Source organism: Pleurodeles waltl, chromosome 4_1, assembly GCF_031143425.1.
Source record: "Pleurodeles waltl isolate 20211129_DDA chromosome 4_1, aPleWal1.hap1.20221129, whole genome shotgun sequence".
Taxonomy (NCBI): domain Eukaryota; kingdom Metazoa; phylum Chordata; class Amphibia; order Caudata; family Salamandridae; genus Pleurodeles; species Pleurodeles waltl.
Window position 1 is genome coordinate 276,942,864 of NC_090442.1, and position 25,072 is coordinate 276,967,935.

The window sequence follows — 25,072 nt, forward strand, 5'->3', positions numbered from 1 at the left end:
GGTCAGACCGCCCCTCTTTCTTCGCAGCAAGCAACATCCAAATCTGCTCGGCGAGAAGGGTGTCTGGGTTCCCGCTGGCATCCCCTTTTCCCTCTCCCACCATTGACGTGGGCGTTTTTTCTTGGCGGAGGCAGCAGTTTGAATGCAGGCTTTTGTCTTTGGGACCGCCAGCATCTAAATTCAGCAGGCTGACTGTCATGGCGGCGACAGGGTTTCCAGTCGAAATGTCGGCGGCAGGACCTTTACCGCCAACATCTAAATCAGGCCCTTTGTTATTAATCTTATCCCTATCCTTTGTATGGGCATTAATAAATGTTTTGTAGGATTGGAGGTAATTTTAATTCACTTTTCACTACTGTCCTCACTGAGACAACCACCCTCCGGGTAGGAGGAGATGTATATTTGGAGAACGGGACACTCACATAAATAAGGACCCTGTGATGATACTATCCATGACATCAACCCACGGTGGTAACACACACCGTTGAGGGTTGAATTTGTGGTTGATGGTCCTTTGAAGAAAAGTTTTAAGAGCCCTTAATATGTAAACATTAGGGTTCACTTTTTTGATTTTTGACATTTTGCATTCCATTTGACCCACTTTCCCAAGAACACATTAAAGGTGTAGCATAATCGATTAGCTGCTTAACGAATCCACTCCTTTCATGGGCCTTGGCATTTAAATGTTGGGTGGAGGAGGTGTTATTTGAAGAAACAGTTCTTGGATATCTTTCTATATGTCACTCTTTAAACATCTCAAGGCAGCCTGTGTAATGTGTACACGGAGGACCCTTTTACAAGGAGTCTGTAGATGGCTAGAACAGTTAAGTTGGTGCACACAGCCCTTCCTCCCCGCCTTATCTGCCTCACCACCTCACACTCCTGCTCTGCCTGACATTTATGTCTCTCCTCTGCCTCTTTTCACCACCACCTCTCCTAAATCTTCTTGTCTCCTTTGGCCTTGTGCTTCTTCTTGCCTTTTTTGCCTCTTTTTCACCATCTCTTTTGCATCTCCTTGCCAGTTTTTTCTTCTCTTTTGCATCATTCAGGCTCTTTTGCACTACCTCTTACGCTCATTGCAGCCTCTCTTTCACCATCTCTTTTGCTGCTTTTTCGCATTCTCTTCTCGTTCCTGCCCCTCTCTGCCCCATCATTCACCCCCTGAATCGCCTCCTCTCTTAATGACTTCCTTAATGGCAGCTGCAGCTCAGACGTGCAGTGGGCGTGCTGAAGGCATGATAGAAATAAGCCCGCCTGTGCCCAGCGGTATGACCCTTGGCCCTTCACTCACCCACCGCAGCTCTAGAATTTACTCTGCCACAGATCTCCACATCCTAAATACAGGACAATCCTTCCAACACTCAACTCAAGCTTCCCCCACCAGCACTGGAGGTGCATTTTCCTGTGCCGTATACCCCTTCTCCTGCCCATCTCTTAGCCTGCGTCCCCAAACCTCCTCCTTCTCCTCAACCCATGCACACAACCATGCCTCTCATGAAACCTCCTCACACAACACACGCCGCACCCTGACTTGCATCTTCCTTATCACTCTCTCTTGTCAGACATGCCATCAAAGATTTGAACTTCCTTCACAACCTTATCCCGGACCTGCTCTTCCTGCCCGATAACTGTCTCACTCTGACTTTGGCCCCTGACGTCACACTGGCCATCCCACACCTTTAAGATGACAAGGCAAGACATAACCTGCAAACTTAGATGAGGACAAGCTATCATTTATAAAGACATTTTCCACTGCTCAATCTCTTCCTAAACATCGGTCGCCTGAAAAAAACTAGCCTTTATGCTCCCCATCTCTACCTATACCACCCTGGGAGGGCCTCTCTGCTGACACCCCCGGACCAAGTTCCAACTTTGGAAACATCATGACGGACTTCATCACCCCACTGATGCTCAATTCCACCTCCGTCATCCTCCTCAGTGATGTCAGTTTCCATCTGGAAGACCACAATGACCTGAAAACCAACACCTGCCTGTAATACCCTGAACACGGCCGGACTCATCCAGAGGGTGAAGTATCCCACCCACACTGCCAGATATCTCCTCGACCCTGTTTTTACCAACTTCTGCAAAATTACAGTGCACAAGCCCACACTGTTGCCTGGAACAACAGCTCCCTTATCCGCTTCAACCTGCTCCTGCCCTACCTACGCAGAACTGCACCCTCCAAAGCCAGCTGACACAACTGAAACAGAATCCACAAGAATCTAGGTCACAGAGCTCCAAACACCCTTCCTGCTACCCCAATTTGACCTCTCCCGATTCATCACCAAATTAAAGATTAGATCACCTCCTGCACAGAATAAATGGCTTCACTCAAGACCATCACCACCCTAGGGCCAGACCTCAAGCTAGCTGGTACACAGAAGAAGTACTTCTATGGAAACACCATTGCAAGCAACTAGAACACCAGTGAAGAAACACCCATAGCTAAAATGACAGAAGCACCTTCAGAGCAGCCCTCAGGTTCTACCATGACCACGTTAGCAGCGTTGACCAAACCAAGTGAGAAAAACCTCCAGTGATGCCAAAGACATTTTTGTCATAGTGAAGGACTTAACTTACCCCACCTCCAGCTCCACAAAGGTCACCCCATCGCAGGATCTCTGCTCCTAGTTCTCCCACTACTTTAGCAACAAAATCAGTACCATATACAACAACTTTGTTCTTCTACTGGACCTATCTACCCTTGCCACGCACCATCCTGACAAGACTAACACCTTGGCAACCACAATGAACTTCTGGCCCACTATCTCCTTAAAACCGCCACCACTATGCACCACATCTATTTGGTAATACCATTGTCCCCATGCCCACACTTCATCTTCACCAAAGGACTCAACCCCATTTGCGCTACACTCATCTCGATACTCAACAACTCCTTCACCGTGGCCACCTTCCTGTACACTTGGAAAACACCACCAAACTACCTATTCTGAAGAAACTCTCAGCAGACCCGAAGACTCTAGTGAACAGACTGATCTCCTTGTTTCCCTATAAAGCTGAAGTTTTCGAAAAACTCGTCAACAAACCACTGGCCAATTGCTTCAGTGACAACCACTTTCAACCCGTATTCAGGCACAATTACAGCACAGAGACCACCCTCATCGCCGCCAACAATGACATCTGCCTGATAATGGACAGAGGAGACACAGCGGTACTCATGCTGCTCAATCTTTTGGCCGCGTTCAACTCTGTGCATAAACACACAAATGGACATGTAGCCAAGAAAAGATGCTGGATGCCCTAGCAAACCACTGCAGTCCTACAAGATGTTGTTAGAATGCTAAAGGCCTCCGGTCCAATTCAGAAACAAGCAGGCTCTTAACCCATAGCTTTTAATAGTCACAGGGAATTACTTTCCTTTTGTCAGCTAGCATTTCATAATTACTCCTGAGTATTTGAGACTGGAACATGCAGAGCCGCTAGAGGTTCTTGGGTACTGACGGCTGGGATTTGCAGTCCATTCAATATCTTGTATTTTGGAGGTGCCGGACTTCATCCTTGATTGCTGGATATAGATTGATGTTTTATACAAATTTTGTGTTTCATATTTCCCACTTTTATTTTATTTTAGTTTAGTTATTTTCTAGTACTAGCACCTGCAGGGCAGCCTGCGGGCGCTAGAGGACGGCTAGGTCCCTGTTCACTATTTTACTTGCCCGCCTTGTTTTGCCTGCTACTTTGGCATAGTGCCTTATATTTTGGACTTCAACCCCAAATGCAAGCCTGTCTGCCACTTCTGCCAGAGACCTTGATTATTTCTCGAAGCATCCAGCTAAACATCTCATGTACTCTGCACAAGACCTGTGGCCACTCGGTCTTACTGGTAAGAACTGTACCTTCAGGTTTCTTTGCTTAATGTCCACGTAAATAAACCTCCCTTAATTCATCTGTTACAAAACTTAAATATTTGCCATTCGATTCTTCATCCCGTATCCCTGCTTCCCGCTCCTAACTTATGTGCTTCTCTGTACATGTCAGATCTCTACCTAAAGATCATCTTTACATCTGGGATCTCTTACAAACGCCTAATCCAGATTCTCTGTTTCTCTCTGAGAAGTGGCTTCAACTCACTATCAATCATAATATCAGACTGGCCATAACCAAGCCCCCAGTTTCTCTATGATCATACTTGACCCCCCCACAAAACCTGGTGGGGGAGGTTGGGGGTTAGCAGTGATCAGTTGCTGTAGCTTCTAGTGCAGTATTATCATTTCACCTTCTCTAGATGATGATGACTGTGATTTTTATATTACAAACCACATCCTTGCTTACTTTGACCAGTGCTTTAATTTACAAACTGCTCTGCATTAAGTCTAGTTTATGTGCCTCTTTTGCAGACCTTACAGCACTCTATACAGTAAATGCTTCTGATTTTATCCTCTTGGTAACCTTAACCACCACCTTAATGAGGCACGCTTTCTTCGTGTGTCTGCTCTTATTCAAGATTTAGCCTGAATGAGTGATTCTTTCCGTACACTTTTCAGGTCACCTATTTGTCACAGTTTTCAACAGTATTGCTTATCTTGGGCGGATCACTATGCACTACTTTTCAGGATACCGCATAACAGTTCCCAGCTGTTGTCTTCTGTCCACCCCCAAAATGTTGCATGAGCGGTCCAAATTAACACAGAAGACATTTAGGCCTGCTGTAGCCACCTTTCCTCCAGACATCATGGAAAAGGTGCTACTGCTGCATCCAATTATAACTGGTTTAAATCCATCATTAATTCTATCACTGCTGCAAAAACGTTTATAAGCCACCACAAGTTACCCTCAGCACCGTGGTTTGCTTATGAGCAAAATCCAATTGCCAAGAATTGAAACGGAAGTCCTATCTATAATTCAACAGGAAAGCTCGATATAAATCCGCCCTCGCAGAGTATCAGAAGCAGGTATGGCATGCCTGCCATGTCAATCTGTGTATTCCCACGTAAACCTGTCAGCAAGTAATTCGTCCAGACATTTGTTTATCGTTACGTTTCTCCCATTCTACAGCTTGTGCCCAATCTACACTCGACATTAAAGCCTTTTGGGACCATTTAGCTTCATTCTTTGGATGTAAAATAAATACAATTGACAGTAACTTTGAACCCCAATCTTAGATTACCATTCTCAATTTTTGGGACCAATACTTTCATTACAGAACTCACTCTTCATTTATATTTACTAAATGTGACAGCCACTACTGCTGAAGCCAAAACTATCTTTATCCCCATGGAATCCATGTCCACCAAAACTTCTGGACTAGGTAGTTTCCGTACTTGCCCATTTCCACTGCATTATGTAATGTTTCCATCAAAACCGCAACAGTCCCAGATAGTTGGAAACATGCATGTTGTTCCCTTATTTAACAAACCCTCAGCAGAACCCTTAAACTCTGCTAATTATCACCAAATCTCCTTCCTCACATTGTCGGCCAAAGTCCTGCCAAAAAAATCCTTAACAGACAACTTGCAGTGAATACCTTATTTGTATACTAGTTGTTATTTTATATCCAGAACTATAAGTAGCCTGTTGTGAAATACACTTATATGCTAATGGAAAATGCTCATCGCCAAAGGCTATACTGGATTCTACTACATTGTATTGCTCATACCGTAATGAAAGTGTATTATTTTGTCTATAAAAATGCAATAAAAACTGTTTTAAAAACACAGCTAACTTGCAGAAAAGCTTGAATCCAATGCTCTTGATTTTTCACAGTTCGGGTTCTATACAAACCACAGTATGGAAACCACTGTTGTCGCTGCCTCAGGCAACCTTGAACACTGGAGTGCTTCAGTGATCCTCTCAAAGTCCTACATTATTTACTATTTACATGATTCCCTTAGTTTATTTAGGTAACCCATTCACGTTCAATGTCCTCATTTACTCTGATGACACACAAATTGTCGTTTCCACTTACAAAATTGCTTGACCACAAAATTTTCAAAAAAGACTGCCTATGTGCAGCCTCCAGGTGGATGCTTTCCAGCTATTTGACGCTTAACTCTGATAAAATGGATTCGATCATCTTTGGACGAATACCTCTTGGCCCTCATACTTTTGCCCCCTTCATGCCCCTGTCACATCAATTAAGACTCTTGGGGTTGTGTTAGACAGAGCTCTTTCAATGACTTTGCAGGTGAGATAAATTGCTGCTCCCTTCTTCCAAACACTAAAAACACTCAAATCGTTTTTTAAAGTTGTCAAATCTAAGCTGTACTATGACAGTTCTATGTGTAATGGCATCCCTTATAAAGAGTTTGCTCAACTCCAAAGAAACAGAATCTTTCAGACATGCCCGCAAGTCCTCTTTGGTCTGCTCTGGCCCCCTGTCCGTAAAAGAGGCATTTTTTAAAACTCTTTGCCTTGTGCATAGATCCCTTTATGGGAATGGTTCTAAACATTTTTCTGACAAAGATCATGGTGTGAAGATCGGGTTTTCTCTTTTCTTACTCCAAATAAATAAATGAGTTGCCTCTGGTTCTCCTTAAGGAACCCAATGTTTTGCAATTTAAAAAGAAGCTAAAGATGTGGAAATTTACTCTATGCCTTTTTTTGCCTCTGAGCACTGTAGTCTTAGCACAAGGATGCCTTTCCCGGAGCAACAGAGTGCTTTATAAGTTCCTGTAACATAACATAGCATATCATAACATAATATAATTAATCACATTATTTATAAAAATAGGCTGCTCTGCAATTCATATTGTTTTGTGTCAGTTGACTGTTGGCCTCTACATGTGGAATATAAATTGATTCTATTACTGAAGAGAAACCACCCCCAGACCAGTTGCCAGTCTTTCCTTAGTACCATGTTGTCATGTAACCACCAATTTACTGGGATCCTTTTTGGAGAAAAGAAAAACTCACAGGTATCTCTCATTGTTAGACCTGACAGCCTTAGAGTGGTCTTCCCCCAAACATTTTGCCTGCCTTGCCTCTCTTTTGCTCATCTGTTTTGTAGGCCTTAGGACTCTAGGCACTTTACCATTACTAACCAGTTCTAAAGTGCATGTGCTCACTCCCCTAAAATATGTCAACGTGTGTATCCACGATTGGCATATTTAATTTACTTATAAGTCCCTACTAAAGTGCAAATTGTCTATAAATTAAATGCTACTAGTGTGCCTGCAGCATTGATTGGGCAACCTACCTAAGTAGCCCTTTAAACATATCTCAGGCCTGCCACTGTGGAGCCTGTATGAGCAGTTTCACTCCCCTCTTATTATACACAAGACACCCCTAAGGTAGGCCCATAGGGCAGGGTGCGGTGTAAGTAAAAGGCAGGACATATACTTTTTAGTTTTACATGACCTGGTAGTAAAAAAACTCCCAAATGTGTTTTTCGCTACAGTGAGGCCTACCCCTCTCATAAGATAACATTGAGGATTCCTTAATAAATTTGTTAAGTGTAATTCCTGATTGAGAAGGAGTAGCACAGTTGTGTTTGGTACCTATAGGCTTTCAATGATAAATCCTCTTTAATTATAAAGTTGGGTTTATGATTGTGACACATAGTAATTTCCAATGCTTTTATTGTAAGCATATAACTTCAAAGTACATCAACATCCACCATAGGTAGCCAGTACATTTCCTAGTCCTCTTCCACCTTCGCTCTCCTCCAACCGTCCTCCCTGGAATCCCCCACATCTCCAAGTTCCACCTATTACCTCACCATTTCTAGAATCTCATCAATACACAGTTCATTACAGTACATGAAACCATAACACATCTCCCCCCTTACAATCCATTAAAATATAATAGAAACATTATAGAGAAAATAACTATAATACAACATATATACATTCCTTCTTGGGGAAGGAAAAACACATTGAATAAAGCACATTCTCAGGACATACATCATTTAGGACATACATCATTTAGGCAGAATGCAACTTCTTACTGTTTCACAAAATCTGAGAGATGCTTGGGATAAACTCTGTTCCTCATACTCCGTCTCATCTCTTCCCTCACACCTGGATTGGTTTTCACACGCACATCTGGATTGGAAAGTGAGTCCTTCAATTCCCTTCCATTAGGACACTTGGCAAGACGAGACATATTCCAAACTTCTCCATTCTCAAGCACCACCACATTTCTTTTTACTTCCACAATTTTCTTAGGTCCCGAAAATTTAGAACCACCTTTATGACACCAAACAGGCTTTTTAATAAACACCAAATCTCCTTTAGACCAATCACTTCGTTTTACACTCATCTTTGCATCAAATCTTTTCTTGTACTTATTTTGGTTCTCAACTATTCTGGCCCTAATAGATTTAAAATTAGGTACATCCCCTAAACTCTGGGATCCAGAATGCAACCATGAAGGATTCAATTTGGAACCTGCCAATCTCCCCTTCAAAATGCGAAAAGGAGACATTCCCGTAATGACATTAGGTGCATTCCTATGAGCCCATAACTTTTCTCTCAAAACACCCTTCAAAGGCAATCTGTGCTCAAGTGCCACTTGAGCACTCGCTCTCACCAACTGATTCATCTTCTCCACCAATCCATTGGCTTGAGGAGCATATAATGCCGTGCGATGATGAGAAATAGCTAAATCCTTAAGAAAATTTCTCATTTCAAAAGAAGTAAATTGCACCCCATTATCAGTAACAGCAATTTTAGGAATACCCTCACACGCAAACACATCAGTCAAAAATTCAATCACATTTTTCGTAGTGATAGAACTTACACAACTAGCAGTAACCCACTTAGAGGTGTAATCAACAAGAACAATTACAAATCTCTCACTTGACGGTAACAACTCAAAAGGTCCAACTAAGTCTAAACCTAATTTGACCCATGGCTCATCCGGAACAGGTAGAGGAGACAAAGGAGCAGTTCGTACTACTTTAGATTTATCATTACTAGCACATTGCACACAATCCCTAATGACTGCTTCAACTTGCTTGTCCAAACCCGGCCACCAATAGCGTTCTCTAAGACTGGCTTTGGTAAGATTTTTACCCAAGTGTCCATCATGGGCCAAATTAATTAATTTTCCATACAACCCAATAGGGGGAACTAATCTACAACCCCTGTACAAATTCCCCTCTATGATGCTAAGTTCATCCTTTACACCCCAGAACGCTCTAACATCTGCCAAGCATTCATTCAAACACGGCCACCCTTGTACAACATAGTTCATCACCGTTCCACGAACAACATCCTTACTACATTCTTCACTCCACTCCTCCACATCAAGAGCAGTCTCCTTAATCCATGATATCGGAGAAGGCTCATCAATACCACAATCCATCACCGACATTCTGGAAAGAAAATCTGCAGGAATATTTTTTTTTCCAGGATAATATTCCAGTGTAAAATTGAAATCCAGTAAACCTTCAACCCAACGCCTAATCCTGGGTGTGGTGTTCTCATTATTCCTGCATGCAAACAATTGTACTAAAGGTCTATGGTCACTTCTGAGAGTAAATGGTAAACCCCATAGATAAAACTTGAAATGGTTTATAGCCCAGGTGCATGCCAGTGCCTCACGCTCTATCACAGAATAGCGTTCTTCTGCTCCCTTAAGGGAACGTGAGGCAAAAGCAACCACTCTCTCTTCGCCATCAACCAATTGAGAGAGTACAGCACCCAGACCCTTTAGGATGGCATCAGTGGATAAGATGGTTTTGCGCTTAACATCAAAATGACCTAAAGTTGGCATTTTGCCAATATCTTCCTTTACTGCTTTAAACGCTTCATCACATTCTGGGGACCATTGAAACTGTACCCCTTTCTTTAAAATGAATCTCAAAGGTTGAACAACGCAAGCAAAGTTCTCAACAAACTTCGAGTAGTATTCAGCAAGGCCAAGAAACGACCTAACTTGATCTTTACTAGTAGGTGTTGGTGCAGACAAAATTGATCTTGCTAATTCTAATTTAGGCTTGATGCCATCTCCAGATATAGTGTGACCAAGGAATGAAACTGTATTAACTCTAAACAAACATTTCTCTCTCTTTAAAGTCAAACCTTTACTTTTTAGTCTATTAAGCACAGCTCTTAGAATAACATCATGCTTGACTGTATCTTCTCCATAAACTAATACATCGTCTTGAAAGAACAAAATCGAATCAAGACCTTTGAGTACCTCCTTCATCACTCTCTGAAAACAAGCAGCAGCTGAGGCCAGCCCAAAAGGCATCCTCAGAAATCTGACCGCCCCCAAAGGAGTAACGAAAGAGGTAAGATGTCTTGACTCCTCATGAAGCATGATTTGGTGATATGCTGCTGACAAATCCATGACACTGAACACTTTGGCACCAATCAGCATAGTCAAAGTTTCACCAATATTTGGTAATGGTTGACGGTCCACCCATAAAGACTGATTAAGACCTCTAAGGTCAACACATAATCTTATTTATTTTCCATCACCTTTAGGGACCAAAACTATGGGGGCCAACCATTCAGAAGCCTCAATTTCTTCTATGACTTCTAAATCCAATAATCTATTAAGTTCTTCTTGTAAAGGTTGCAACATCAAATGAGGAACTTTCCTTACTTTGTAAACAATAGGTTTAGCACTCGATTTCAAAATGATTTTATGTTTAAAATTCTTTAGTAAACCTAATTTGTCACAAAATACTTCAGGAAATTCAGTCGCAAACTCCTCAACATCACTCATACTGGCAACAGAAAGGACCTGGTCAGGAGCATTCGGGTTCAAGATTATTCCCAAATCTCTTTGATGACGCCACCCCAAAAGATTATTACCACGCTTAGCTACATAAACCTTTCCTAGGGACTCACGCCCTTTAAACTTAATTGACATTAAAGAGTAACCAAATAAATCAATTTTCTGTCCACCATACCCAACAGGAGAAATATCAGGTGGAATGAGCTTGATATCATCATCTCCGAAAATTCTTGCCCAATTCTTGTCACCTATCAATGTAAAAGGGGATCCAGAATCAGCCAGTACTGTACCAGTTCTCTCCCCAATGACAACATCACATTTAGGCATAACCAGTTTATCATCAGTATTGTCCTTAGATTGTAACTCCCCAGTGTCTGTGTTATTAATGCACAAAACGATTTTCTGACCATCAACTGTCTCAGCAACCATATTTAACTTAGGACTTCTGCAAACCTTCGCTAAGTGTCCCCTCTTTCCACATCTCCTGCAATTAACATTCCTTGCAAAGCATTTGGGATTGTTTGCTAGATGACCAAAATTCCCACATTTAAAACATCTGAACTTTGAATCTTTTTGTACATCATTACTGACTTTCATTTTTTCCGCAATTTTATGTACTAACTCATTCTCACAAATACTATCTGAAGTTGAAACCGTAGCTGACATAGCTAATTGTCCAGAGTCTATATGAGTGCCAGTGGTGGGACCCACATCCTTTATCTCTTTAACCCAAAGAATGGCATGCTCAATACTTTCAGCAATTATAATTGCTTCATTCAACGAAGGGTTCTTAGCCAACAATTTTTCTTGAACTCTGGGATTGTTTGTGCAACAAACCAATTGATCACGTATTAAAGATTCAGTTAAATTTGCGAAGTCACATGTCTAGGCTAGTGTTTTAAGTGACGCAATATAATTTCCAACTCTCTCATCTTTCGCTTGTGACCTCATAAAAAATTTGTGTCTTTCCATAACAACATTGATACGACCATTAAAATGCTTCTTAAGCATCATGAGAGACATTTCATAAACATCCCTTGGTTCACCTTCTCCAGCTCCAATGTTTATGAAATCAAGACTATCATAGATATTGCGTCCCTCAATCCCCAGATTGTGTAGTAGAATTCCTTGTTTCCTTGCTGGTGAGAATTTTTCTCCACCAATACCAATCAAGTAAGAGTCAAATAAGTTTATCCATTTCTTCCATGGTAGAATAGGTTTGCCGCGTTCTGACAGAAATTGAGGTGGTTGGGGCATGCTGAGAGGAGAATGATGCGACATAGTGTGTGTTGATAAGAAGATAAACAAATATGTAGTGAGTAAATAGTAGTTCCAAAATCGTAGGTACAATTACTTGTCTGAATTCTACAGTTCAAATTAGGTCAGCACTCTAGTTGTTAGTTCCTGATAATCTTGTTTGAGTTCCACGTACAGATAGGTCAGCACTCTAGTTGTTCTCTTCCTCCGTTTTTTTTTTTTTTAACTTCCCGGAAATAATATCTGGATAAGCAGTGCTGAATGTTTGTTCACCAGTAAAGACCGAGGTAAAATATTCCTTAATTATATAAACAATACCTGTAGGAAGGTCAATGTATGTTATTCGAAAGTAGTAGTTCACGTGCATACAAATCCAAGCGCGTTGAAAACACGAGCGTTAGGCGCCTGTACAAAAACTATGTTAATCGAAAGTAGAAGTTCACGCGCACACAAAGCCAGGCGCGTTGTGGACACGAGCATCAGGCGCGTGTACCTAATGGTACAACTTACAGTTTCAAAGAAAACACTTCACTTATTATTAAAAACGTTACCTCAAATCCAAATAACAAGTTGATTTCTGGTTGTATTCAGAAAATGTTACCTCGAATCCAAATAACAAGTTGTTTGCCGGTTGTATTCAGACAAATGCGATGAAATACGTCCTCCAAAACGTCAGAACAACATTTTAGATTAGGAAGGCTTCAAAAATTCATACTTGCAAAATCAGAAATATGCGCTACATTTCTCCTTTGACACAGCGCCCAATACTCCAGCAAAACACAAATGTACACGACGCGTGGATCCTTGGAAAAGGTGGATGTTGCGATGGATAACTCGTCGCCAATGACACGTAGTCATTTCCAATGCTTTTATTGTAAGCATATAACTTCAAAGTACATCAACATCCACCATAGGTAGCCAGTACATTTCCTAGTCCTCTTCCACCTTCGCTCTCCTCCAACCGTCCTCCCTGGAATCCCCCACATCTCCAAGTTCCACCTATTACCTCACCATTTCTAGAATCTCATCAATACACAGTGCATTACAGTACATGAAACCATAACAGATTGCAACTTAAAAAATGCCACTTTTAGAAAGTTGACATTCCAGGGCTAAATAGGAGGGAGGGGCTGACACTTGCACTTGAATAGGGCTGTTCCTCTCCCCTGGCAAAGACCTGCATACCCCCTATGTCTGGAGCCAAGGCAGGCAAGAGAAGATCTGTGTGTACTTCAAAGCCCCTCTTGGAAGTCACCTTCCCTTCAAATGCACAACTGGGTATAAGAACTGTTCTTCTGACCCTACCAAATCAGTACACTTCTGAACCTGGGGATACTCTGCTAAGAAAGAGGACTGTTGTGCTGCTGAAGGGATTGACACTCTGCTGGGCTTTTCTGGACTCCTGCTTTGCTGTGCCGGCCCTGCTGCTTGCTGTCTCCTTGCCTGGGAGTGAGAAGGGCTGGACCCAAGTCTCACATCTCCAGAACCAAGTAACTCCAAGGGCTTGCTGTCCTGTCAAGGACACAAAATACTAGCTGATTAGATTATTGAAAAAAAAAAGAAAAAAAGAGGACACAAAATACTTCCAGCCATCCTGCTACAGTCTGTTGACTCTGCCAACTGTGAGTCCTGCCCTGCCAAGTAGTGCCAACCCAGTCCTGGACCAATGGCAGTGGGTTTTTCTGGCTGCTGCTGCAATGAACTGTGCATCAACCTGGTTGAGCCGATCAGAACCAACACATCGCGTTCATCGTTGATGCTTCAATACCGCATTGGCGCTGCAGCGAAGATCAAGGAAACTGCATCGCATAAATGACAGCATGCTACTGGTGTAAGAATTGGAGCTCCACGTTGCTGACTGTGCAACGCATCTGCCCCTCTGCGTGGCCCAGAATCAACGCATAGCATTCATACTTCAGATCGATGCTGACGCATCGATTCACAGCTTTTTTCAGCATGGAACAAGAACCGAAGCACTGACCTCTTTGAACCGATCAGAACTGACGCATCTAAAAGACAAAGGTACTCTTGCTAAGCAGGCCCTATGTAGGTCTTGTAGCCAGCCTGTGCTCCATCGTGGTCTGCCTGAACGTTTGACTTTGGCATGGTCTAGTGCGATCAGATAGCCTCGGTTGGCACTTTCTGCTTCTAAGCACTTCAGTTTCATTTATTGTTTAAAAATTCATATCTCAACTTCTACTGATTGGCTTTTTGTCATTTTGGTGTCATTTTTTGTTTTTGCTAAGCAAATTTGGTTTTGATAGAAGAAGAACAAATACGGTAAAATAACATAAACAGTAATAAAGCTCCTCATATTCAGTCCCAGTCTTTCCCCTTCCCCCCGCGCACCACCCATCATAAATTAAACAACATGACTTCACAAGTAAATCAACATTCAAGACAAACCATAGTACTCCCACCATTTACCCCAGATTTTGGAAACTTTAGCAGGACAACCCCCTGGCAATATAGACTGGTTCCTCTGTTTTGCACATCTGTCCATGCCAGCATGCCATTGCTCCAATTTCAGCCGAGAAGGATGTTTTCAAGATCGGGCTATGGTGGTCATTAAGATATTGGCGGTCAGCTGACTGCTACGCTAGCGATGGCGGTAGTACCATCGCCAGGCTGGTGGTAATGACCGCCAAATTTCAACCATTGCGGTGATTCCTCCCATAGACAGCCAATGTACCACCCCAGCCGCCAGTGCGGTACGATCACTGTCCACGGCGGTAGCCACCTACAGGCTGGCAGAAGACAAGGAGCCACTCACCATATTATGACCTCGCACACCGCCAGGAATTCCAGGGCGTTAGCAAAGCCACCAAAAGCCTGGCAGAAACACATCATATAAAAGGAGACACTTACCTCCAGGGACACAGAGGAGTCCGCGGCCGCCATGGAACCAGAACTGCAAGTTTTCCTGATGCTGTACCACGCGATGGCAGTCCAGGAGCACTAACGCCAACGAAGATGATGACGGTGAGTACAGCCATCTAGCACACAAGGGAGGGAGAGGAGTGTGACACACACACACAACACACATACCACAAACCCAGGACCATCTGCAGAGAAATCCCACACAAACATAATCCAGAATGTAAGAAAGCCAGGACAGATACCTTCAGTCAAACCACTGTAATACCTCAGGTATAGTGACCTCAAGATTGCAAATACAAATATTTACAGATAGGGCAATGGGCCAGTCCAAGTGCATCACAATGCCACAGGGCAACGTCCACGGCACAGCTTGACTCCTGACAGACCAGTTGCTCCACTGGGCAGGGGCATCATGTAGATGATTGGCATGCACCTCTGCATGGGGGGCCTTTTTTTTTGGTAGGGAGATCCTTGGGCTTGGATTTGAGAGGGGCGGGTCTTGACCCTTCCGTTTAGGGAGCGGAGGAGTGGGCTTGGGGCGGGGGGGCCGGAGTCCCACTCTTGTGCCCCTTAGTGGCAGTTGCAGTCTCGGGGAAGAAACAGGAGTCAAACGGGAGGTGGAGGTACTGGGCTGAGGGGGTGGGACCTTTCTTTTATTGGCAGGATGGGGGGACAAGGGAAGAGGTCAAGGTGGGAAAGGAAAAGCTTCTTAGGACCAGTGGGGTGGGTTGTGGGAGGAGGTATGGGAGTGGAGGTAGAGGGAGTGATTGTTGGAGGAGGAGGTGTGCTGGGCTTGGGTGCAGGTGCTTGGACAGTGTTCGTGTGTGAGGTGCATGGGGTCTGAGTGGGATCATTTGTGTGTCTTTGGAGGGGGGCAGAAAGAGTGGGGGAGGTGAAACAGGACGTGTGGATGGATGTTGTGGTGGTGGTGTCTTCAAGTGAGGTGGATGTGCTGCATTTGGTGGTGATGGTGGTGGTGGTGACTGCACATGTGGTGTGTGGGGTGCATGTCTGCAGGTCTGCTGTTGTGACTGTGGGCAAGACTGTACAGGTGGCAGGATCTGGGACTGTTGATGCAGCGCATGCAGGTTTGAGTGCTGATGTGACTGTGAGGGAGGAGGAGGAGGGGGAGACAGAGGAGGCAGTGGCTGATGTTGGGTGTGCATCTGTGTGTTGGTTGTGTGTGTGCTTGTGGACTGAAGTGTGGAGCCTTTGTTTCTCTGTGGGAGTCATGTCTGTTGCCTTGGGTGCATGCTTGTCAGAATGTATGAGTGGGATGGGTTGGGGGAGAGACAGGGACTGGGAAGAGGCAGTTGGAGGGGGGACGGAAGTAATGGGGACACTGGCTGCTGTCAGAGAGGAGGCCAGAGCCTGAAACGATCTATGTAGTGCTGCCAAGCCACTGTCAATGCCTCTAGGAAGGCATTGCTTTGCTGCATCTGGGATGCCAGCCCAGGATGGCATTCAGATGGATCTCAGGAGGTCAATAGCCTCCTCCCTGAGGGCAGCAGGGCTGACCGGGGCAGGGCCTTAGGTGCCTGGGGCGAAGGAAATGTCGAACCTCCTGGGTGAACGGGCACAGGCAACATGATTGGGTGGTTACTGGGAGGGCGGTGCTGGTATAGGGGTGGCGGAAGGTGAAGTAGCTGGGGTGGTCCCATAGGGGTCCGCAACCACCAGGGAACTTCCATCGGAGGAGGAATCAGTCTGTAGTCGTTGCTCCAGTCTTCCCCGTGGTGCTCCCCTCGATCTCCAACCCACTGGTCCCCTCGGCGTTGGTGGACTCTGCCTCCTGGATCCCGTGGGCTGCAGCTCCCTCACTTGCTGGTGCCCCTGCTCCTTCACCAGATGATGCTAATACACACATGGAGAGGATGACAAAAGGAGGGGGGGGGGAAGAAAGGGAGCGCAGGGTCAGTCACAGCAACAACAGCACAGATGGCATACACATCACAGTCACTCCCTGGGACAAAGACTGGGCAGTATGGACCACAGTGACAAACCATTGCCTAGGCACTACAGCAGGTAGGAACCCAAACACTACCATCTGCACACCTGCTGGGAACAACTAAGCCCTGTCAACCATGGCAAGATAGCTACCTAGCAATACCAAGAATGCATACCATCCTATATAGCTAAGCAGGACGACGCAGGAATGTCTACACCGGCATATTGGGGCATCCACTGACTAGAAGCCTGCACCCAAACCCCATGGCAGGCAAGAAATGATGAATGCCACACACACTGTACTCATTCCCTTGTGGCTGCTGTGTTGCCCTCAAGTGCCCATTCAACTCAGGATTGGCCATCGCCAGTATGTGGGCCATTAGGGGGTGGTCAGGCTCCGACGGGCACCCCACCCTCATTGGGAGGCCTTCCCCAGCTGGGCCTCTGCGGTCTTCCTGGCCCAGCATCTCAGGTCCTCCCCCAGTTTCCTGCAGTGGGTGCTCCACTGGCTATGGACCCCCAGGATCCGCACGTTCTTGGCGATGGCACACCACAAACCCTTCTTCTGATGGGCGCAGACAGACGGACACCATGAACCATACAATCCAGTCTGTGACACAAATGGCCTAGATACTGCATTTGCCCCTCATGAAGCACACACATGATCTGTACCTCTGCATTCACATTGCCTGCAGCCACACACCCCCAATTGACACACTGCTACCACACCCATACATCTCAATGCAGCCATGTCACATGGAACATACCTATGTTGTTCTCACCTGTTGGTCTGGAGGCCCATTCAACTGCCCATACAGGGGTGGGACCCCATGCATGAGCTTCTCCAACTCCTCCACCGTGAAGGCTGGGGCCCTCTCCCCTGTAGCACGAGCCATGGTAGGTTCCAGACACCGGTCACAGCAGCACACGCAGTGGCGATGTCATCCAGTGGATAGTCAGGAATCAAGTGAAGTGGTAGAATGAAAATGGTGGTCACATCCACGGCAGTAAACACTGTCACCGCTTGCGTTGATCATCAATCAATCAATCAATCAATCATAGTATTTATAAAGCGCGCTATGTACCCGTCAGGGTTTCGAGGCGCTGGAGGGGGGGGGGGAGGGAGGGGGGGGGGGGAGGGGGGGGGGGGGGGGGAGAGGAGCGCTGCTGGTTTATCGGTCGAAGAGCCAGGTCTTGAGGAGCCTTCTGAATGCGAGGAGGTCCTGGGTCTGGCGAAGGGATGTGGGGAGAGAGTTCCAGGTCTTGGCGGCGAGGAAGGAGAAGGATCTGCCGCCGGATGTCTTGCGCTGGATTCGGGGTACGATGGCGAGGGCGAGGTTGGCGGATCGGAGTTGACGTGTTGGGGTGTAGAAGTGAAGTCTGGTGTTGAGGTAGGAGGGTCCGGTGTTGTGAAGTGCCTTGTGAGCGTGGGTCAGGAGTTTGAAGGTGATCCTCTTGTCTACCTGGAGCCAGTGGAGTTCCTTTAGGTGAGGGGAGATGTGACTTCGGCGGGGTATGTTGAGGATCAGTCGGGCGGAGGCATTTTGGATACGTTGGAGGCGTTTGATGTCTTTGGTTGGGATGCCTGTGTAGAGTGCGTTGCCGTAGTCAAGTCTGCTGCTGACGAGGGCCTGGGTCACCGTCTTTCTGGTTTCTGTTGGAATCCTGTAATCCTGTAATCAGTGGTTCCTGTACACCATAGAGCCCCATGTTAGCCAATGAGGAATTGCACAGCGGTGCAGACCGCCATCCGCCATGACACCTAATGCCGACGGAGTGAGGTAACTTCCACCTGTCACTGTATACAGGACAGGCGGTTGCCATTTCCTACTGCTAGTACTCATGTTTGGAACCTTTGCGTCATTGGTGTCGACTGTACACACCTAGACAATTCTAGTGTCCAAAATACATACATGCACTGTGTACTCTGATGTTGTGTGTCCATGCGTCCTCTTGTCACAACCATTTTACTTTTGGCCCACTTAGGTACCAACAACTTCGGAGGAATGGGAGGAAGAGGCAAGCACCCGTGTACAGACCCCTTGTGGACTTGGCTACACTGGAGGACCGCCACATCATACTCACCCATTATCTGGACAGGGCCACAATCACAGAGCTGTGTGCACAATTGGAGCCTGGTCTGATACCCACAATCTCTAGCACCACAGCAATTCCCCCTCTTGTGCAGGTACTGTCAGTGCAACAGGTTCATTCCAGGTGACTATGGGCTTGACTGCAGGAATATCACAGCCAATGTTCTTGATTGTGCTTGGAAGAGTTTTGGCTTCCTTGCTCAAACACATGTGCAGCTACATCGCATTCCCCCAGGTTGATGATTTGCCAACTGTGAAGACTGGATTCTACGCAATGGGATGCATACCACATGTGATCAGGGCCATTGACGGGACCCATCTTGCTTTAGTCCCTCCCAGGACAAATAAACAGGTGTACATTTGTTGGATGGATTCACACATTACAGGACATTTGCACAGGATCATACAGTTTAATGCAGTTTCAATACATTGCACATTTTTAATGAAGAAGCACCAGTACTTCAATTGTGTTCAAGGGTGTTTATTGAGGTAACAATAATGAAGGGATAGTGCAATAGAGTGGGGTGACGGTTGAGGAAAAGTTCAGAGTAGTGGCCCAGTCTGTCTGTGGCACAGGTCTAGTGTCCATGGAGCTATAGGTAGAGGAGCAATGGCAGTCCAAAGTGAACAAGGTGACTCAGTGGAACACAAGGTGGACATTCTGGAGGGCTCATTTCCTGGTGATGGTCTTGATCTTGGCAACAGTCTCTGGTGTCTGTCTGGGTCGCAGGGAATGTTTGCGGGGTGGTTCCCCTTCTGCAGGGGGAGGGGTGCTGATGGCCTGCGGGTCCTGTGGGTCCTCCTGTCCACTAGCTGCAGCAGATGTTGATGGCTGTGGAGTTGACTGGCTAGTGGAAGTTGGCCTCTGGTGTGCTCTGTTCTCCCGCATGGTGTTGGCCATGTAACCCAGCACCCCTACAATGGAGGCCATGTTGGCATTTATGTCCTGCAACTGCTGCATGACCTCCTGGTGGTGTACCGCCTGCAGCCGCTGGTTCTCCTGCATGATGGTGATCACCTGGCCCATCCTGTCCTGGGATTATTGGTATGCCCCTAGGACATTGGTAAGTGCCTCCTGGGCAGTACTCCCCCTGGCGTACAGCTGTCCTCTGACTGTCCCTGGCCCCCTGTGCCTGTGTCCCCTGAACAGTGTGCCTGCTCCCACTGACACCAGGACCTTCATCGTCTTGCTGGTGTGGTGTCGACCTGGGTCCCAGTACAGGTGGGCACGCTACTGATTGACGTGTCCTGGGGACAGAGGTTTGGGGGCATTGGCTGGCTGCTCTGTTGTTGGAGTCTGAGGGGTTGACCCTGTGGTGGACTGGCTCTGGGATGTGGTAGCCGGCTGACCAGTGGTCCCAGATGGGCCAGGGAGTTCATCCAGATCAAGACCTCCAGAGTTGCTGTCATCACTGAGGGCATCTTCTGGTGGGGGACTCGGTTGCTGTGGCACCTCGTCGCCGCTGACATTGGCTGGGGCACCTGTGGGGATGAAAGTGATGTGTTAAGGTCGTTTTCTGTGACATATTCCGCATTTCCAGCTTTCCTAGTGATATTGGTGTTGTCCTTTCACCTTTGGTGGTGTGTGGTGATGTATTGTGGGATTGGTAGTTCCCCTTGCTGTCCATGCAGAGCTGGGAGGGATGTGCTTGCAGTGGGTGTGGCATGCAGGGGTAAACATTTAGGTATGGTAATTGGGGTGGTGCACCTTGTGGGATGGAGTAGGGTGAAGGAAGTCGGGTGTGAATTGGCATGCAGGAATAGGGTGGTGGTTGGTTGTTAGTGTTGACTCACCAGTGCCCAGTCCTCCGGCTACTCCAGTGAGTCCCTCAGGATGCTGTATTGCCAAGACTTGCTCCTCCCATACTGTCAGCTGTGGGGGAGGCGGTGGGGGTCCACCGCCAGTCCTCCCGATGGCGAGCTGGTGCCTTGCAGCAATGGTACGCACCTTCCCCCAGAGGTCGTTCCACCTCTTCCGAATGTCATCCCTTGTGCGTGGATCTTGTCCCACGGCGATCACCTTCTCCACGATCCTCCGCCATAGCTCCATCTTCCTGGCAAAGGAAATCTGCTATACCTGTGCTCCAAACAGCTGTGGTTCTACCCTGAATATTTCCTCCACCGTGACCCTCAACTCCTCATCAGTGAAATGGGGGTGCCTTTGTGGGGGACATGGGTGTTGTGTGGTGTGTGTTGTGCAGAGGGTGTTGAGTGATGGGGTGGTGTGTGTGGTGAGCGACGGATGAATGGGTAGTTGTGGTGTGTGTGTGCAGTTGTTTCAGTGATTGGCATGGCAGGGTGTTGCAGTCTTCTTGGGTTTGCAAAGGATTGTGGGTGGGTGCTTTATAGTGCTGTTGGTGGGTGTGTGGGGTGGGTGTATTTGTGTCAGGTGTGGATTTTTTGTTTTGGCAAATGGTGTCTTGTTTTGCTTTTGGGTGGGCATATCTCCTGCAGCGGTGTGCACCGCCAATGGTTTACCGCCATTGAATGTCCACTGCGGTGATTCATGGGTCATTATTTGGAGGGTGTTGTTCTGTTGGCGTAACAGTATGGGTGGTATTTCTGACAGTTTATCGCGTTCGTTGGGTCTGGCGGATTTGTGGTTATGACTGATTTCTGTCGATTTTGTGTGTGTATGTCATAATGTGGCGGACGGATGTTCACCTCCGCGGCGGTATGTTGGTGGCAGTCACCGCGGCGGTATCAGGAATTTACCACTAATGTCATAATGAGGGCCAGGGTCGCTGTAAGGAAATGCCTCCTTGGCATGGTTACCCCCTGACTTTTTGCCTTTGCTGATGCCAAGTTATGATTTGAAAGTGTGCTGAGGCCTGCCAACCAGGCCCCAGCACCAGTGTTCTTTCCCTAACCTGTACTTTTGTTTCCACAATTGGCACACCCTGGCATCCAGGTAAGTCCCTTGTAACTGGTACCCCTGGTACCAAGGGCCCTGATGCCAGGGAAGGTCTCGAAGGGCTTCAGCATGTCTTATGCCACCTTGGGGACCCCTCACTCAGCACAGACACACTGCTTGCCAGCTTGTGTGTGCTGGTGGGGATAAAATGACTAAGTCGACATGGCACTCCCCTCAGGGTGCCATGCCAACCTCACACTGCCTATAGGTATAGGTAAGTCACCCCTCTAGCAGGCCTTACAGCCCTAAGGCAGGGTGCACTATACCATAGGTGAGGGCATAAGTGCATGAGCACTATGCCCCTACAGTGTCTAAGCAAAACCTTAGACATTGTAAGTGCAGGGTAGCCATAAGAGTATATGGTCTGGGAGTCTGTAATGCACGAACTCCACAGCACCATAATGGCTACACTGAAAACTGTGAAGTTTGGTATCAAACTTCTTAGCACAATAAATGCACACTGATGCCAGTGTACATTTTATTGTAAAATACACCCCAGAGGGCATCTTAGAGATGCCCCCTGAAACCTTAACCGACTACCAGTGTGGGCTGACTAGTTTTAGCAGCCTGCCACACACCAGACATGTTGCTGGCCACATGGGGAGAGTGCCTTTGTCACTCTGTGGCTAGAAACAAAGCCTGTACTGGGTGGAGGTGCTTCTCACCTCCCCCTGCAGGAACTGTAACACCTGGCGGTGAGCCTCAAAGGCTCACCCCCTTTGTTACAGCACCCCAGGGCACTCCAGCTAGTGGAGTTGCCCGCCCCCTCCAGCCACGGCCCCACTTTTGGCGGCAAGGCCGGAGGAGATAATGAGAAAAACAAGGAGGAGTCACTGGCCAGTCAGAACAGCCCCTAAGGTTTTCTGAGCTGAGGTGACTCTGACTTTTAGAAATCCTCCATCTTGCAGATGGAGGATTCCCCCAATAGGGATGTGCCCCCCTCTCCTCAGGGAGGAGGCACAAAGAGGGTGTAGCCACCCTCAGGGCTAGTAGCCATTGGCTACTAACCCCCCCAGACCTAAACACACCCCTGAATCGAGTATTTAGGGGCTCCCAGAACACAGCAAGATAGATTCCTGCAACCTAAGACGAAGAAGGACTGCTGAGCTGAAAAACCTGCAGAGAAGACGGAGACACCAACTGCTTTGGCCCTAGCTCTACCGGCCTCTCTCCCCACTTCTAAAGACACTGCTCCAGCGATGCGTTCCACAGGGTCCAGCGACCTCTGAAGCCTCAGAGGACTACCCTGCATCTAGAAGGACCAAGAACTCCCGAGGACAGTGGCTCTGCTCCACAAAGACTGCAACTTTGCAACAAAGAAGCAACTTTGAAAGAACACACGTTTCCCGCCGGAAGCGTGAGACTTTGCACTCTGCACCCGACGCCCCCGGCTCGACTTGTGGAGAACAAACACTACAGGGAGGGCTTCCCGGCGACTGCGAGACCGTGAGTAGCCAGAGTTGACCCCCCTGAGCCCCCACAGCGACGCCTGCAGAGGGAATCCCGAGGCTCCCCCTGACCGCGACTGCCTGCTTCAAAGACCCGACGCCTGGTAAAGACACTGCACCCGCAGCCCCCAGGACCTGAAGGATCCGACCTCCAGTGCAGGAGCGACCCCCAGGTGGCCTTCTCCCTTGCTCAGGTGGTGGCTACCCCGAGGAGCCCCCCCCCCCTTGCCTGCCTGCATCGCTGAAGAGACCCCTTGGTCTCCCATTGAATCCTATTACAAACCGGACGCCTGTTTGCACACTGCACCCGGCCGCCCCCGTGCCGCTGAGGGTGTACTTTTTGTGCTGACTTGTGCCCCCCCCCCGGTGCCCTACAAAACCCCCCTGGTCTGCCCTCCGAAGACACGGGTACTTACCTGCTGGCAGACTGGAACCGGGGCACCCTCTTCTCCATTGAAGCCTATGTGTTTTGGGCACCACTTTGACCTCTGCACCTGACCGGCCCTGAGCTGCTGGTGTGGTAACTTTGGGGTTGCCCTGAACCCCCAACGGTGGGCTACCTTGTACCCAACTTTGAACCCTGTAGGTGGTTTACTTACCTGCAAAACTAACAAACACTTACCTCCCCCAGGAACTGTCTAGTTTTAAAATAGCTATTTGCCATTTGTGTGAAAACTGTATATGCTATTTTGCTAATTCAAAGTTCCTAAAGTTCCTAAGTGAAATACCTTTCATTTAAAGTATTGTTTGTGAATCTTGAACCTGTGGTTCTTAAAATAAACTAAGAAAATATATTTTTCTATACAAAAACCTATTGGCCTGGAATTGTCTTTGAGTGTGTGTTCCTCATTTATTGCTTGTGTGTGTACAACAAATGCTTAACACTACCCTCTGATAAGCCTACTGCTCGACCACACTACCACAAAATAGAGCATTAGAATTATCTCTTTTTGCCACTATCTTACCTCTAAGGGGAACCCTTGGACTCTGTGCATGCTATTTCTTACTTTGAAATAGTACATACAGAGCCCACTTCCTACAGTCGCCAATCCAATTAAGTCTCTATCTCCTTGGGACTCCAGTAATTCGTCCATTATACCCAGTAGTGCCGCCTTCGGAGTCAGTTCTACAGAGGTTTTCCAGGACAGCCAAGAGAGTAGCTCTAACCTAGGACCAACAGGGAGCATTTTGTGGGCATTTCCATACCGTGTGGAAGAAATCAGCTCCCGGGGAGTGGCAGCAGGCCTTTCTAGGGTCAGTGAGAATTTTCACATGGCCCAATCTCTGGGGAGTCATATAGGTTTGGTGAAGGTAATGCATGGATCAACTGCTGCCGGGGTGAGATTGCTGTCTCCCTGGGAGCCATACAAGCCTCCTGCCAATCCACCCCTCCCGTTTCTGCTGAAGTGACTCCAGTGTCTCTGGTGCGCTACCTATAAGAGCCTGATATAGTTGGGAAATACCACCCTTACTCAACTTCCCCATCATTAATCTGGCCTCCAGGGAGTTGAAATCTAAGAGTTCTCATAGATCATCACCGTAGGACCCAAGGCCATGACTCATTTGTAAATATTGATGAGATTGAGTATGAAAGCAAGGAAACCGGGTTTGAAGATCAGCAAAAGAATACATGGTGCCATATGTCAGCTAATGTAGTGATTCCAATTAAGTCCCAGCGATGGAACCCCTTAAGATGCATCTACCGCTCTAACCAGCGACCCCGCCACAGGGAGAGTCTGTCTAGGAAGGCACCTATTCCAGCCCAGGAAGCGGAGAGCCCCCCTCTATATCAAGAACACCACTCTGGAGATTTCCAGAATAGAAAGGGGGATTGGTGGTACAAGTAGTGCATCACTCCATTGAGACCAAGGCTGCATAGT

General features: G+C 46.9%; 1 protein-coding gene across 4 annotated transcripts in view; it reads left to right on the forward strand.

The window, feature by feature from the left end:
• The window catches only part of TTLL1 (TTL family tubulin polyglutamylase complex subunit L1), a 219,674-nt gene that overhangs the window by 174,762 nt on the left and 19,840 nt on the right, over positions 1 to 25,072 (forward strand). Inside the window, exon 10 of one of the 4 annotated variants that reach the window (XM_069228305.1) lies at positions 18,724 to 19,007. The exons of 2 other annotated variants lie outside the window; for them this stretch is intronic. In XM_069228305.1, coding sequence (XP_069084406.1) covers positions 18,724 to 18,958 — 235 coding nt within the window. In that variant the 3' untranslated portion in view covers positions 18,959 to 19,007. Of the gene's footprint in view, positions 1 to 18,723; positions 19,009 to 25,072 lie in introns of those variants that run through there. One more of the 4 variants, XM_069228304.1, reaches the window with a different exon arrangement.